The following is a 17,699-nucleotide window of genomic DNA, read 5'->3' as shown; positions in this document are numbered from 1 at the left end:
GCTGGAAATCACTGGTGTCCAGTAGTGGTGCTATTTTAAGGATCACTCCTGCTATTCACGTTTGCTGAAAACAAACAGAAAACCTCATTAGTATATAGTACAATTAGTGAGTCAAAATTTCAGGCCAAGCGCATGCATGTGCTATCAATTTGTCTAGAACTTATGGTTAGAATAATATAGCACTTCAGTGTGTGAAAGAGAGAAGACATTAATGACACTATACATTCATACACAAAGATAGTTCAATGTGTAAAACTACCTAGAATGAATACAGTGTTCCAGGGTTCAGTGTTTACTGTTTCTCTTTTATAAATGTTTTCCTGTCCCCTGGTATAATGGGAGTGATGAAAACAAATTAACAGGGAGGCAAAACCAAGCTCATTTGCTTGTGAAGGAACACACTGACATAGTCACATGTTCCAAAAGAAAAGAAAATTTGTTCACACTCAAAATTTTGTGCTTTGGAGTAATGTAACAGCTGAGGTTGATTATGATAAAGCAGGAAATGAGGAAGACACAAAAACATTGTAACCTTCATAACCCCCTCTTTCAAAAGTGTCAAGCTGTTTCTGTCTGGAATCTGGAAATGAAATTCTTTCTCTCCAGTTAATTTATCCTTTGCCTCAAAGGCTAACAGTCTTCTTTTTTGGAAGATAGTGACTATCTGAGCAGCTTCCAGTTTGTGAGTGTGTTTTGCTATTGTAAATCCACTATCATAATAAGGTGTACATTCTCTCTAGTTTCCATAACATGGAATATGGAGAAAAACAATTTTAGTTCTATTCTGCTGAGTCACTTCGTCTGTCAAATCAACACAGAAAATTAAGGCAGGTATTCAAATGGTGCAATGAAAAGATATGTTGTTTATTAAAACAATTCTGAAGAAGAATCCCGCCCCCCCGCCCCAGTTTTCTACTTGGTGATGGTGACCAGTTTATGAGCTTTTGTATTTGAAAAACACAAATTTCCCCAAAGAGGTGATATAGTTAGTAAATTCTGACACTAATTAACTGTGTAAGCATGACCAAATTACTTAACCTGTTATTCTGGGTCTGTTTTTTAAATATAAAATCAGATCATATTGACTGCTGAATTCTGATATATTTTCTTTAAAAAAAAATTTTTTTTAAGATTTTTTTTTTTGGTGTGGACCATTTTTAAAGTCTTTATTGAGTTTGTTACAATATTGCTTCTGTTTTACGTTTTGGTTTTCTGGCCAGGAGGTACATAGGATCCCAGCTCCCCGACCAGGGATCGAACCTGCACAGCCTGCATTGGAAGGCGAAGTCTTAACCACTGGACCGCCAGGGAAGTCCCATATCTGATATATTTTCAAATTAGGGAAACATGAGTAATATCTGCTGATGTTAAGTTGGGTACTCTCCCAGTTTTCACTAACACCTTCCTGACCCTTTTTCCAAGGTGCTTCTGAGAAATTCCTCTGAGCAGCTGAGTAACGTGATTCTTGATTGCCTGCACCTGCCAGGCCTGCCGTGGCAACGCCCCCCCACCCCTTTTATTGGGATGACCAATGCCTAGCTTGGGTAGTATAGACCCATTTTCTCTCTTTCCTTCTCCAAATTTATTTCCTCCCCTTTGGCTTCCTACTAATTTTGGGAAGGAGTCCAATTTTTTTTTTCCTTTGGTGCAAATGTATACTGACTATAGAGGCTGACTTCACTTGTGGCAACTTCTACCCTTTATTTGAAAATAAAATTAGGATAGATAAAAATCGTATTTTGTAATTATATAGTAGCTTACAAATATATGCTTTTTTCACTGCTTTCCAGTATTGGACACTTTTCTTTTTTGGCTGTGTTGGGTCTTTGTTGCTGCAAGTAGGCTTTCTCTAGTTGCGCTGGGGCTACTCTTCATTGTGGTGCACAGGCTTCTCATTGCGGTGGCTTCTCTTGTTGCAGAACACGGGCTCTAGGTAACAAGGGCTTCAGTAGTTGCAGTACGTGGGCTCAGTAGTTGTGGCACACGGGCCCTAGAGGGTGTGGGCTTCAGCAGTTGCGGCGTGTGGGCTCAGTAGTTGCCGTGCATAGGATCTAGGGCACGCAGGCTTCAGTAGTTGTGGCTCACGGGCTCTAGAGCGCAGGCTCAGTAGTTGTGGCGTATGGGCTTAGTTGCTCCATGGCATGTGGGATCTTCCCGGACCAGGGATCGAACCCGTGTCCCATGCATTGGCAGGCAGATTCTCAACCACTGCACCACCAAGGAAGTCCCTGGACACTTTTGATTAATACATATTCCTAAGTATTCTTCTCCCTGAGCTATTACCCAAATTGTCCTAGTTCTTTTCCTCCTGTCCGCCAGCCATGGGCATTCCCCAAGTTTCTGTGCTTGACCTCTGCTTCTTACAATGAGTTCTTCCTGTTGGAAGTCATTCAGCCATATAGGCCTAATTATCACTCTTGTGACAGTTCTGATCACTCTCGCAGGTAGAGTTCCACATTTCTCCTCCAGTAAACACTTCCACCTGGGCAGCCTATTTGTACTTCAAATACTACATTATTTAATAATTTTCTTTTCATTAAAAATTTACTCCTTGCAACTTTTGTTTTAGTATGTGGCACCATTGTTTTCCCAGATCCCCAGTACTGAAACTTCATAGTCCATCTACCAATAAACTTATTAGTCCATCCACCCACCTTTCATCAAAAAGTTAATGACCACCCCTTGTACCAGGCATACTTGATGCCAAGAACAGGGAGGGAGTGAAGGAGTGAACAGTTGACTGCACTATCCTTTTCTCCCACCTCTTTTCTGTGTGGTTGACATTGAGTGGATGCATGATGTTCTGAAAGACCCACTTTGCTTTTCTCTTAATTTACCTTTTTATTTTTTTAGCCATACTGAGTGGCTTGAGGGGTTCTTACTTTCCCGACTAGGGATTGAACCAGGGCCCTCGGCAGTGTCCTAACCACTGGACTGCCAGGGAATTCCCTCTTAATTGACCTCTTTTATATATCACAAAACTAACACTTCAGATCTCACAGGAGAAAACAGGCATATCACATTGGTTCTCTACATTTTGTATATCCTGAATGACTTGTGGATCCAGAAACCTTCTGAAAGACAGTTTATTTAAAAATTTCCTGTGACATAAATCCTAAAGGAATAAAACTAAATTTCCTTTTCATATTAATATAGTGTTAGTTCCCTCAATCTTAAGCAAGTCCCTTTTACAAAGTGCAAATTACTATGAATTGAGATCTTTATTACAATGTTCGAGGTTTGTTTTTTGAGCTAAATTAAGCGAATGTTAGTTTTGCTTTTTAAAGCCTGATTATATTACCTGAGTTCACCAATCAACTTCACTGCCTTTTCCACATACTGCTCTAATCCAAAATAGAATCTAATATGATATTTTTGCCCAATGTATACGTTTAGGAAATAAATATTATTTTAAACATGTAATGAACAGCTGCTAAGTCATGACACTTTGTATGGAAAAATGAAAGGAATTCATATAAGTATGAATTTTTATGTCAATGGTACTTACAGTAAAATGCACAATTCTTAAGTCTATGGCACATTGACTTTTGACAAATGTATATACCCATGTAGCTATCACCCAGATCCAGATAAAGAACATATCCATCACCCCTGAGAATTCCCTTGTGCCGAGTCAATCACCTACCCCAGCATGGGGTGAGCATAGGTCTGATTTTTATTACCATAAATTAATGTTTGTTCTTCAGCTTCATGGAAGTGGAATCATACAGTACATACTCTTTTGTGACTGGCTGCTTTTCTTTTTGTATAATGCTTTTGAGATTTACCCATTTAGTTCTGTGTATCATTTTATTGTGAAATAGTATGCCTGTGTGTGAGCATAATACCAATATGATTTCTAAATTCTATTCTTTTTATACAGTTCCTCCCAAACTAAATGTAATCATCTAAATTAAGTTTCTATCTCTAGGAGAAAATTTAGCAAATTTTTATCCTCAAACTTATAGATCATTTTTTTGTTAGAAAATTATCTCTTCTGTTTCATAAACTGCTCTTGAATTTGCATAAGTATCTTCCTTCCAATCTTTTTGGTTTGCTTATATATTACTACTACTACTAGCTAACATCCAATGAGTGATTAAGTACCAGGCTCTGTGCCAAATTCTTTATGTGAATTACTCTTTAAATTCTTACAATAACCCTCTGAGGTAGCCAGCATTAGTGTAGAAATGGGTTTTGTAACTTGCCCAAGGCCACATACGTAGGAAGGGACAGAGATGGGATTTAAACTCATGTGCCCTTAATTTTGCCATACTCTTTAGCACTAACGTTTATTAGAATGGCCACATACATGATCATTTTGGCTCGCTAAGTTTGATCCTTCAAATTTTGGATGTGTACATAATAGTTCAAATGGACTTCCTACATCAGGAAAGAAATTAGCTTGGTGTACCTGAATCAAAATAGCAGAGTCAGGCACTACTGAAAAAATTCTGATCGCTTTGCTTACTTTTGGTAGGCACCGCAGTTCTGTAGGTGACAAGGAGCCTTGGGAAAATATTGCTTATCTTAATCATTAAATGGTCTTTACAAATGAGGGATTAAGATTCCCAGTGAATCTTGCACAAAAATAAGTCTGACATTTATGGTCTGTGGTGTGCTAGGTACTGTGAAAGGTATTTTATGTGTATTATCTCATTTAATTCTCTCAGTTATTCTGCAAGATACCACCTTTTAGATATTAAAAGTTACAAAAATAGTAACTTTTTTTTAACTCCATCTCAGTAAGAGATGGAGCCTACATTCAAACACAGCTGTGTCTCACAATAAAAGTCCATCCTTTTATAACCATGGTGTTTCCTGGACTCTGCCTCAGTGGTATAGATCTTCTTAGTGGTACAGATCAACATGGTTCCTGATTCTGTAAGAGACGCATTGTTGTTCTTTTTAAAATTTTTCCTTCATTATTGAGATCAGGACATTAGGGTTCTGTTTTTTTGTTTGTTTTAGTTTTTTTTTCTTACTGCACCAGGAATAATAATATCCTCTAGATTTTCAATACAGTGTGCATTTCATGACTTGTAATTTTGGGAAGAGGGAAGGTGGTCCTAGGGGTGGAATCTAGGGATGTATCACCATCTCTTTTTTTCTAGAAGGGTAGTGAAGCTGACTTCCAGAAGGCCAAATGATACATTGCCCACCCTGCACTAAGCTCTATCTGTACATGTTCCATCATGGCACTCATCCCTGTTGCCATTTTGATGACTTTGATGATAAAGTAGATCATCCGTCTAGTGCATTGACTCCTTCACTTCACTAACCTGTTTGTTCTACCCCAGCCATCCACTTCCATGGGCACATTCTGTACCTTGCCATCTAGCAGTGATGCCAGCTCTGTAATCTTACTTTCAAGTATCCACTTCTTTGCCTACCATCTCTTTTCATTCCAGCAGATTTGCTTTAGTATCATCACTGCTAAAATGTTACTCCACTGGGACTACCTATTCATCATATACTGCTTACTATTATTGTTCAACCCTAACCTCCTTGTCTACCTGAGATTTCACAGTCTATTGTAATAATCATTCCCTTGAAAATACCCTCAATTCCCTTGCGTATCTTTTCTTCTGCCTTAGTCACCTGGCAAATTCTCAACTCCTGATGCTGGAGAAGATTACTTGGCTAGGGTGACTGGTTTTACTTTAAGTTCAAGACAAAATTCAAATACATGATTAACATTGCTTAGCAACCCTACCTTGTTTCTCTGGAAAGTTTGCCTTTCCACTCAATAAAATAACTGGGTTTTTTGTTTGTTTTTTTGTGGTACGCGGGCCTCTCACTGCTGTGGCCTCTTCCGTTGCGGAGCACAGGATCCGGATGCTCAGGCTCAGTGGCCTTGAGCTCAGGGGCCCAGCCGCTCCGCGGTATGTGGGATCCTCCCGCACCGGGGCATGAACCCGTGTCCCCTGCATCGGCAGGCGGACTCTCAACCACTGCACCACCCGGGAAGCCCAAAATAACTCTTTTATACTTTCTCTTGTCTCCTTACTCTTCCATACCCTGCTTCTCTTAGCCTCTCATTCCCTGCAGCTGATGACTTCATCCTTCAGTGAGAAAGTAAACGCCAACAGAGGGAACTCTCATCATCCCAGCAACAGATTTAGAAGCTGTCAACATCAGTACCCCTCTCTCCTTTCTCTTCTTGTGCAGTGGATAGAGTGTCCCTCTGGCTTACACCCATGTTTTCCTTGCCAACTAAAAATTTTTTTTGGCCCCCCGGCATGCGCAATCTTAGTTCCCCAAGATCAAACCCACGCCCCCTGCAGTGGAAGCGCAGAGTCTTAACCACTGGGCTGCCAGGGAAGTCCCCTTGCCAACTGAATTTAATGGACCCCTTTCTCTCTTAAGTCATCTGAGCTTTGAGGGAGCTCTCCTCAAAGAGAGCTCTCCTTTTCTCTTGAAACACCATCTTCTTTCAGCTTTTTGACTCTATACTCTCCTGTATTTCTTCCCCATCTTTGGATGTGCCTTCTCAGTCTCCTTTATGGTCTTCTTCTTCACTATGTTATGTATAAAGATGTAGTTCCTGCCTGGATAGCTACAGCTAATCTTTCAGGTTTCAAGCTTTAATGTCATTTCCTCAGAGGACTTTGAAGACCAGACTAGTTTAGGTCATCAAATTGTATGTTCTCACTGCACATTGTACTTTTCTTTCATAGGATGTATTACATATGAAAATAAATTATTTCATGTGTAATTATTTGTTCAATGTCTGTATCCTATTCTGAATTGTCTGTATTGCTCATCAGGTGTCCTACATGCCTGGCACAGAGTTTGGCGTGTAATAGACACCCAATAAATATTTGTAGAATGAATGAATTAATATGTAAGTGACTCAAAGGCTTCAACAAATGTTAGTTCTCTTTTCCTTTTCCATCTTATATTTAGAGAAGCATAGCTATCCCAGGGTTGTAGAGTCAGAAAACGCTATTTCTATAGAAGAAAGACAATTTTATGGTGTGATGGACATTGACATATGTTTAAAATTACTCAAACCTGGTTCATGGACACCATTTATAGGCAATTGAAAATATAGATCTGGATCTCAGTAAAGAAGTCATAGTTAAGGATCATAACATTTTATTTTTTACATCTGCTTTAAAAATTGTTGTGGTCTGCTCCTATGTGTCTTAAAATGGAGCGAAGGTGGACAAGTGGGCTTTCAGGGTCAAATATAAAACATAGTTCATTTGGTGCAAATTAAAATTATTTAAACTCTGATCTGATTAGAGTCCGTCTTGAAAGAGTTATAATAGAAATTGTAATGCAAATAGAATTGTATTTTCTTTTTGAAAATAAATCTTGAGCACAGATCTAAGGCCTTTTCCTTAAAAAAAGCAGAAAAGTACTCACTAACAGATGGTAGTATTCCAAAGTCATGGTACATGAAAGGTTATAGGGGTTTTGGAATCTGCCAAAGTTAATTATAGTCTTACAGCTCTGGAGAAGACCCAACAGAAGTCAATTTCAAACAAAGGTCAGGGTTAGTTAGAAAGTCATATCACACTTAAGCTTGAACTCAAACAAGGTTGCCTTAAATAGTTAAGGTCCGGTGAGTATCAAATTTCATAATTGTCAGGTACTTATAATTTTTAGACTTGTAAAATCATGGAACCCTTTAAAAAAGACTATTGTCTTTATGTATTTTCAATAAATGAGCTGATTCTTTTTTTATGTGTAAAAAAATGAATGAAGAAGGATGTGATGACTTCCCACTCAGAACTGTTTCTCAGAAGCCCCAGTGTTGAGACAGGGAAGCTGTTCCTGGCTCAGGCACTGCGGTGCACCATAGGGCAGCTCCCCTGAATTGCAGACCAGGTTCTGTGCAGCACTGGGCATGTTAATTTCACAAACTCCTATGTGTTCTAGGGTGGTAAACTCATGTTCATACTAGGATAATAAACAGTTTTCAGTTTCATTAGCAGAGGAGTAGGAGATCTTGGATTCTAGAAGAGTAGCTGAGAGAATCTAACTAGAGAATGTGAGGGAAAGCTGCCCAAGACAGTTTCCTGGTTGTGCTCCACAGATGCTTGTGAGATATAGGATTGCATGTTGTCCTGTGATTCAGGTTATATTTAATTCTAGACTTCGAGGTGAATGAATTGCTAATATTAAAACTTTCCCCACACTAGAAGAACTCTTTGTCACTTCTTTACTGTGTCACAGCCAACTCCTTTAAATTTTGCCGTATTTTTTCCTTAGATAAGAGCACCAAGGCAGTTCCTTTACATGTTTTTCTTCTTAACAGTGGGATGCAAGCAAATCAATATCTAGTGGTCTTTTGTGCAAAGCTCAGTAAAATAATAGACCTGTGCCATTGGCAAGCTGGAGGAGGGACACTAGTGGCAAAATTATTGGTGAATTAAAGTAGGTATGATGATAATGCTACTGGCCCAATAAAAAGTCTGAGAAATCAACTATTGGTAGCAAAATAAAAAGAAGCTGTTGCAGTCTGATTGAGGGTGGCTGGTACAAAAAAATGTAGTAAATAATGCATGCAGTGTATTCCTCTATGATTTTTTTTTTTTTGGCCATTTCCCAGTTCTTGGGCTTTTGGAGACATATATGTAGATGTGGGTAGAAATACTTTAGAAAAGGGATAATCTTCCAGATATGTTGATCTAAGATACACTTTTCATGAAAACCTTCAGATATGAATGTTTGAGTTGAGTTAGCATAAGTAAGTGAAAGTTCTTCTGTATTTGAGCCTTGTAGATATAAAATTCCACTCCTCCTTATTACTCTGTTATTTTTTGAGCTACTAGTTACTTCAACCAGACAGATATTTGCTGATAGCAAGAGCTAAGGTTTGGAGCATAAGAAAGTTTTCAAACATATAGTACGGCATTGCCACCTCTGAGGCCAGCAGGAGAAACAAGTGCATTGAGGAGGAACAAAATTTAGTCCCAAGAAAATAATTACTTAGGTCATTAGCTATTAGGAAAGAGACTAGCTAATACATGTAGTTGTACATATGAGTTTCAGGCTTTTTTTTTTTTTTTTTTTTCTGTACTCAGGCGTCTCACTGCTGTGGCCTCTCCCATTGCGGAGCACAGGCTCCAGACGCGCAGGCTCAGTGGCCATGGCTCACGGGCCCAGCCGCTCCGCGGCATGTGGGATCTTCCCAGACCAGGGCACGAACCCATGTCCCCTGCATCAGCAGGTGGACTCTCAACTACTGCGCCACCAGGGAAGCCCTGTAGTTGTACATATGGTTGTGGAAACACCTACTTAAACTCTTCCTAAATTGTTTTATGATATAATTTTTTTGAAAAATCTCTGCCTGGAAAGTGTTTTAGAATCCATTTTTTATGCTTCAAGCAAAGCTATATGGTAACAACAACATATTAGATGCAATCCAGTAACAGCTGGTGTATTTTTGCCAAGAATTTTTCATTAGAACATGTGCAATTTTCTGAAGAATTACAAATATGTAGGTAATTTATCTACATTCATTATTTTTAATGAATAAATATCTATTCATTATAAATAAATAAATGTCTATTTTTAAAGAGATAGAAAAGCATAAGTGAATTGGGAGATTGGGATTGACATATATACACTAATATGTATAAAATAGATAACTAATAAGAACCTGCTGTATAGCACAGGGAACTCCACTTCACTATATAGTAGAAATTAACACAACATTGTAAAACAACTATACCCCAATAAAAAAAAATTTTTAATTAAAAAAATATAAAGAGGTAGAAAAGCATAAATCCATATCTATATATGGGTGAGGATAATTTGTAAGTCAAAGACCATAACATATATTTCTTCAGAAATAATGTCAATCTCAAGAATATCTCTTTTAAAAATGTGTAATATTTTGGTACAAAATAAAACAATAGAACTAGATAACTTTCTATTCTGTTTTAAATGGGAATACAAATGTTTTGCTAATAAGAAAGTTATTTTTTGAAGAGTCTTCTTCAAAATAGCAACCAGCACTGATGTTGCATATGGTTTATTGGGCTGAGATTGTTCTTCCACAAAAACAGTGTTAAAAATTATCTGCAGAACAAGAGAATTGCTGTGTGTAGCCCTGAGGACATCCTCACTTCTCTCCTGGGTGAGAACAACAGTGCTGCTGCTTCTGCTTTGGAGACCAGCACCTGTCCCCAGTAGAGACGCTTATTTCTAGAATTGAAAATCGGGTAGTGAAGTGTTACATCCCTTGGGACTACTACTTCAAAGCATGTTTTCTGTGAGTTCAACTGGAAATAACATTTATTTTGATTAGAAAACACAATGTCAAATGGTCAAGGAAAACTTCTGCCTTTTATTAGTCTCCGTGCTAACATAAAACACTTTTTAAACAAAAATTTTTTGTTGGCTTCTTTTCTGTGGTTAATGTGTTCATTTTTCCTTTTTCTGTGTGAAAATAGAAGAAACACATACCATTTCATCTTCAATGAAGCTTTCTCAGGGGTACTATTTTAAAGAAATCTTTACATAAACTAAAATGCTTTCTAAGGTAATTGTGTGTTATTTCCTATTTTTATATTGACTTTAATGACTAAGAATTTACTATGATGTATATATATTATGATGTATGATGTATATATATTGTATATTTCTTAGCTAAGTAATCTATAAACAATATAGTAATCCACTCTCCAAGATGTTAAATGATTTATCCAATACATGAAACATTTTGAGATAATTACGTTTATTACATACACCTGTATTATGTCACATAGAATATGTGTTCTGGTCACCACTCACCAGATATTTAAAAAGCACAGAACTTCTCATTTTGAAATATGTATCTAGTAATTTCCGCCAATAAACATAAAAATACCATTGAGTTTAATAGCAGTTATTCTGCCTGTAGAAGGTAGTCATGATAATCACTATGGTGTACACCTGAAACAAGTATAATATTGTAACTCATACTTCAGTTAAAAATTTAAAAAGTAAAAATTAAATAAAAAAGAAGAAACTCATGCCTCTTCAATAAGTTCACTGGGTTATAACAATACCTGCTTATCTCACTGAGTTGCTTTTAGATCCGGAAACTAATATTTGGAGGGGTGCTGTGTAACCTGTAAAATGTCCATGAATGCAAGTGATCTTGCACAGGGGTAAACCAGTTACCTGAGCATAAGCATAAATTGCCTCTCAGTTGGCATTGATTCTTCTGCCACAAGCACTAAGCATGTCTCTTTCAGGACTCTGGAGTCATGCTCTCCTCCTGCATGGTGATGAAGTGTTTCCTCAGGATCTGGGTGGTTTGTTGGAGAATGGGAACTTATGAGCATTTGACACTGAATAAGAGGCTATGTATCTAGAATAAACGTGAATGTAGTTCCAGAAGAAAGAGACCAGACACGTAGAATTACTAAGAGCCTCCTTGCTACCGAACTTGGATCTAATATTACCAAAAAATGTGCATAAACAAAAGAAAGCTGATGTTGAAGTTTTGCTTATAATAGATAAAATGTTATATTTTTTAGAACGCTGCAAATGTAAACCTATCAGAGCTACACAGAAGACCTATTTCCGAAACAATTACAACTATGGTAAGGATAACTTCACGATTGATTTATAAACTGCTGAGTTAAGAAAGGATGTGTATGTGTGTGTAAATAAGAATGAGGCTTAAAAACAAACAAGGACAACTTTTTTTTAAATTGATTTATTTAATTGATTTTTTTTTTTTTTTGGCTGCATTGGGTCTTCATTGCTGTGTGTGGGCTTTCTCTGGTTGCCCCGAGTGGGGGTTCCGTGGGGTGCGCAGGCTTCTCGTTGCCGTGGCTTCTCTTGTGGAGCACAAGCTCTAGGCGCGCGGGCTTCAGTAGTTGTGGCACACGGGCTCAGTAGCTGTGGTTCACGGGCTCTAGAGCGCAGGCTCAGTAATTGTGGTGCACCGGCTTAGTTGCTCCGTGGCATGTGGAATCTTCCCAGACCAGGGCTCAAACCCGTGTCCCCTGCATTGGCAGGTGGGTTCTTAACCACTGCACCACCAGGGTAGCCCCAACAAGGACAACTTTTAAGAGCAAACTCTCCCTGTTCCAAACAACTAAACGGTCTCATAAGGGGACCATTCTCAACAAATGCTTGATTTTTTTGAAGCATATCAGGCAGCATTGCTGGCATCTTAGAACCATGCAGTTAAGTACACAGAGATACATTTCAAAACAGGTGGGAGGGACTCTTCCCTTTCTGACGGGCCAGGGAGGATCTGGAACTGCAATGGGTCATCAGTTGTGATTTACGGGGGTGAACAGTAAGTGGGGTAAACAGAGGAGCACTTCAATGTGTTATGAGTGGTTAAAAGAATCAAACTGGGTTTCTTCAGTCTAACTCATGAAAAACATTGACAGAGTTGGAAAGTAACACAGAAGTTGTTAGTATTCAATTAAGGAAATGTTTTGTTATCTAGACTGACCTAGACATGTGGTATTCTGATAAACAAAATATTAATTGAAGAGCTACCAATCTAAATGTAGCTGACAAATTTAACTGGAGGAGGAAAAAGCCTGCTGCCTCTGTGCCAAGTACTGTATTAGGCGGTTTCTATACACTATCTTATGTGATTTTCTCAACTGCGCCATGAGACGTTCTATTATCCTTATTTTATCAATGATTATTGAACCTAAGTTGTCTTTCCTTTGATTATTCAGAATTACTTTTGGGTACTGGGATGCTTCAGAGTCACAAATATCAATTACCACTATATTTCAAAGGGTCAATTAATAGAGTTTTCCAGTTGATAAAATAAGGAACAAATCAGTATTTGCTGTATTCCATAGGCATTTTATTATGATTTTCCCCCTGTGGCATTTATGAGATTAATAAAGTTCATGTTACTGTCTCTGTCGATGCTGAGTAAATGAATAAACATGGCAATTAAATAGATTTTTAAATGCACCTACATGATTAAAATGAGGGCTTTATTATTGAGTTTACATACCCTACTTTAGAGAATATAGGACATACACGGCACACTTATCCTGCTTTTATAATTTTGGGAATTGGATGGAGAGAAATGGGTAAATCTCTGTAAGAGTAATCTTTGATATCTTTGAGAATACTGTGTATTGAAAGGTATCAAGTAAAAGATTCAGTGTAGTTAAATCTCTTTAAAATAAATATACCTAGTTTCTCAAGTTTTTCTTCAATGGAATCAATTTTTATTTTTTGTTTACTAACATCTTTAGAGGAATCTATAGTTTCTCTTAGTCAATGGTAGACACACTTTCCAAGGTTGAAATGTTTACCTGGCTGCTCATCTGAGGACCCTCTCCTCTACAAAGTGATATGAGATATCACAAGAAAAAGGAAGTCTTAATTTTTAGGAGATTAGCTTTGTAAGACTGAAAAATGCTATATGAACTTTTAAGTACGGTTATATTAAAAACAAAAGCATGATAGAAATTTTATATTGGGGAATTTTAGTTGAATTTATATTTATTTTACTTATTAATTTTTACTATACCCAACCTTCTTAGTGCTGCAGTGGTTAGTGCTGCTATTTTTATTAAAAGATAAAATACTACTGGGTACAAGTCAGGGGAAGAGAAAATCAGCAACGAGGTAGCTGAGTGAAAATTACAACCGAAAATGGGATACAGAGCACAGTTAATGGAAAAAAGATAATTTCTTTCTCATAGCCAAACAATAACTAGATTGCCCATAGTTTAAGGATTTTCACTTGTCTGAGGCTTACTCAGAGATTCTCTGGGGAAGGCAGGCACTGAAATGATTAAATAGAAGGAAAAACCCTGCAAAGAAAATACATTTTAAATTCCAAAATATGTTGATTTTTGTCTTTCTTAAATATCTACATGTGTCTACTGAGAAAACAAAGTGGGGGTGGGAGCATTTGATAATTCAGATAAAACCTCTGCTTCATTCAGATTAATTCAGTTTAAAGCTCTTGAGCTTTAACAAAATTGCTTGAATAATAAAGTAAGTCTTGTAGAGAGATATTTATTTTGGAGTGGGTACATGTGCTAAAAATTTCTAATGAAAATAGTAGACACACCGGGTAAATAAATCATTAGTTTGAGAAGGTTTGCACAGTTCACTAATCTGTGATAGTTGATGAATGCTATGAAGCACATTCACATAAGCCAGGACGCACAAAAATGTCTGCTAGCTGGGGTTGTGAATCTATCATCTGATTCTCCCAAATGACATTTCAAAAAGGGCAATCTCATCTTTTGTTAAAATAAGAGTAGAACACTAATAAAAAGGGACTCCTTCACTCACAAATCACACCAAGCAGGGACAGCTGGGCAGTTACATTTTGCTTAGTATAAGCTCTCATACTTGAGACAACTAGTTCTCTGAAGATTGAAATACCTGTGAAGCAAAAATGAGGTTTTGTCCTAAAGTTTTTAGAATTAGTAGCTTAATTTTTATTGTATGTGTCTTGTACTGGTGGAATGTTATTGAATAAGTTTCTGTATGGAATTGGGGCATTGATGGGAGGCAATGGCTTATTAGCTGGCTTTATATTTTCACGGATTACTTTTTTCTTTGTAGTTCAAAACCCCTAAAATATGTGGGAAGGGACTCAGATGAAGGTAGTTTACAGATATATGCCTAAGAGGCTTTCAAAAAGTACATTCATTTGGATATGTTGTGTTTTCCTGTGTATAATATCCATGGATATTGAACTAGAGCAATGAGGCTGCCTGGTCAAAAGCCACTGGCTTCTTACTAATTGACATTTTTGCTTCTTCTTAGGCTTTTTCAAACTCCCCCTTTAGGAAAAAAAAAAGTAAAAAGCTCATTTACCAGAAGTAGGAATCTAAAGAATTTGGCTCTTCCAAAGGAGGGAAATACAGAAAAGAAGGAGAACTGTACTTTCTAGATTCTGAGTCAAATACTTTGACTTTGCAACTGAATTAGTTTTAAGTCAGTTTGTCTTTATATTGAGAAGTCAAGCCGAGTCTTATAAGTTGGATGCTAGAATATCCCTTGAAAGAGGTAAATTAATGCAATTGACATATTAGGCCACATTCCATAGCACATGAGTGGCGACAGTTTTTATTCAAAAAGAAAATGCAGTATACCTAAAGGAAGGTATGAAAGATAATCTATACTGAAACAAAGGAAGAAAGGAGCAGATGTCTGAACAGTGAGCTAAGATGAGGAAGGTGGAAAGATCGAAGAACAAGCTTGGGGACACCGTAGAACAGAACAGCTTTATGACGCTAAAGAAAACCCCAACTCTTTAGAAAATCTGTTAATAGACCCTATAGAAGAATGCTGACAAAGCAACAAAGAATATTTAAGTACTAGGTCTTTACATATAGTGAAATTAATATAGTTTAAATTCTTCTTGGCACCGTTGAAACTGCACATATACATATACGCACATCCAAAATGAAATTTTGAAGGAAAATTACATCCAGATTCAATCTTTGATTATCTAAATGGTTTCTCACCATGAAATACATGCACACATGTATGCTTATATACACACAAATATAAACTTACATGCAAAGGGGATCAGGGCTGAACATTAAGGGGGCAGGTGTGTTGTGTAGTGTGTCACTCACTACTGTCTAAGGTGAAAATATATGGTTGACTTTTCCTCTCTATTCTTTGAGCATTAAGTGGATATGAATTGACTAGAAAGAAGCCTATGTGTCTTTTTTGAATGGGGTGCCTATTGTGTATCATATTACCACATCAGCTTTATTGTCTTTTATCCAGTCATTCGGGCTAAAGTTAAAGAAGTGAAGATCAAGTGCCATGATGTGACTGCAGTAGTGGAGGTGAAGGAGATTTTAAAGGCTTCTCTGGTAAACATTCCAAGGGACACTGTTAACCTTTACACCAGCTCTGGTTGCCTGTGTCCTCCACTTAACGTCAATGAAGAGTATCTCATCATGGGCTATGAAGATGAGGAACGCTCCAGGTAATTCACTCCTTAAGGATTCAGAATAATGACTCCTGGGTTCTTACTTTGGGATCTGTCTACCTTCTGAGGGATTAAAGATCAGTTTTAGTTGGATCCTTCAATTTCATGTATTGGATACAAAAGTATATGTGGGAAATTTGTGGGTGTGCATTTTTCTGGGGAGAGGGATCATAGCTTCATTTGTTCTTAGAGGGGTCCATGACTCCCAATTAGTTAGAATTACTGTTCTAAAACTTGGCTGTCCTAGTCTAGTATAAACAGTAAGTCTTTCTGACAATGATCCCTTGTACTTTTCAGTAATATATTTTAATGTTTCAAAAATGGTTGCTTCTTTAAAAATATAGATTACTGTTGGTGGAAGGTTCTATTGCTGAGAAATGGAAGGATCGACTTGGTAAAAAAGTTAAGGTAAGCCTAAATTTTATGTTCAAAATGATAAACAGAAAATAAAAGTAGAAAGACAGTCATTTAAACAAAATAGCTGCCCTCAACTTCATGAGAAATATTAAAACCTGATACATATATATTTAATATTCCAAGAACTGAGTTTGTCTGTAATGTCTGTTTCGTTTAAGGAGCAAATTCTCTGTGTGTGTATCAGAGACCTAACTACAGCTGTCTAACTTCCCACCATGGGAAGTCTAGCTGTAGTTAGGCCAGCTGGCCACCTTCCTCATCTTAGCTCACTGTTCAGTGAGCTCTGGTGGCTCCACATTCTCATTAGGGCTCCAGGCTCCCTCTAGCTTACGGATCGGTCATTTTCAAAGATATTGCTTCCATATTCAAGGTTAGCTGGACGTCACAGGATGGCTGCCCTACCTCCACATCACACCTACATTTCAGGGAGAAAGAAAAGGGAGGTAAAAATAGATTCCAAGCATCCTACCTAGCAATTTTACTTAGGACTGGGTCTCCTGTCCATCCCTAGCTGCAAGAGAAGCTGGAAAGTGTAGTTTTTTTAGCTGAATATGTTGGTTCCTTGAACAATTGCAGTTCTGTGAGTCAGAGAAGAAGGGGAGAATAAAGTTTGGGTACAAAACTGCCAATATTGTCCCAATGCATAGGCACCAGTTCCTATGTACAAGGTGCAGCCACATTCATCTGTATATAAGAGATCTGACCAAATTAGGTCCTTAGAGCAGAAACATAGCTTTATTGTTTTCTTTTTTTTTTTTTTGCGGTACGCGGGCCTCTCACTGTTGTGGCCTTTCCCGTTGCGGAGCACAGGCTCCGGATGCGCAGGCTCAGTGGCCATGGCTCACAGGCCCAGCCGCTCTGCGGCGTGTGGGATCTTCCCGGACCGGGGCACGAACCCGCATCCCCTGCATGGGCAGGCGGACTCTCAACCACTGCGCCACCAGGGAAGCCCCATAGCTTTATTTTTAAGCCAATGACTCTTAGATTCTGTAAGTGATGCATTTTTTAAAAAATCACCTTATTATAGAAGGTTCCATTTCCTCTTACTAAGCAAATCTGTTTCAACAGAAGGAATGTGGGTAGTATGCACAGAAGGGCAAAGAATCAAAAACGGTGTGTGTGTGTGTGTGTGTGTGTGTGTGTGTGTGTGTGTGTGTGTGTGTGTGTGTGTGTGTGTGTGTAGTGGGCAGAAAGGGGGGGAGGGGAGAGTGGGAATTGTACCAAACATTTACAAGTGTAAGTTAAACACCCCCAGGCAGTTTATCTTATACACCTGGCACTTAACACAGCAGATACATTTCAGTTTAAGTGACCTACGAGAAACGTAGAGGGCATTATTTTGCAGGGAGAAAATACCCTCCAGAAAGCTATCCCT

At 38.0% G+C, this 17,699-nt stretch overlaps 1 protein-coding gene across 1 annotated transcript in view; it reads left to right on the top strand.

Annotated features, from left to right (window-relative positions):
• The window catches only part of FRZB (frizzled related protein), a 33,474-nt gene that overhangs the window by 12,691 nt on the left and 3,084 nt on the right, over positions 1-17,699 (top strand). The window contains exons 3-5 of the mRNA XM_079924446.1: positions 11,484-11,549; positions 15,700-15,904; positions 16,252-16,315. Coding sequence (XP_079780572.1) covers positions 11,484-11,549; positions 15,700-15,904; positions 16,252-16,315 — 335 coding nt within the window. The remainder of the gene's footprint in view (positions 1-11,483; positions 11,550-15,699; positions 15,905-16,251; positions 16,316-17,699) is intronic.

The sequence above is a fragment of the Stenella coeruleoalba genome (genome assembly GCF_951394435.1).
Source record: "Stenella coeruleoalba genome assembly, chromosome: 6".
Classification (NCBI taxonomy): Eukaryota; Metazoa; Chordata; class Mammalia; order Artiodactyla; family Delphinidae; genus Stenella; species Stenella coeruleoalba.
Note: the sequence above shows the minus strand (reverse complement) of the source record. Positions and strands in the feature narration are given on the sequence as shown.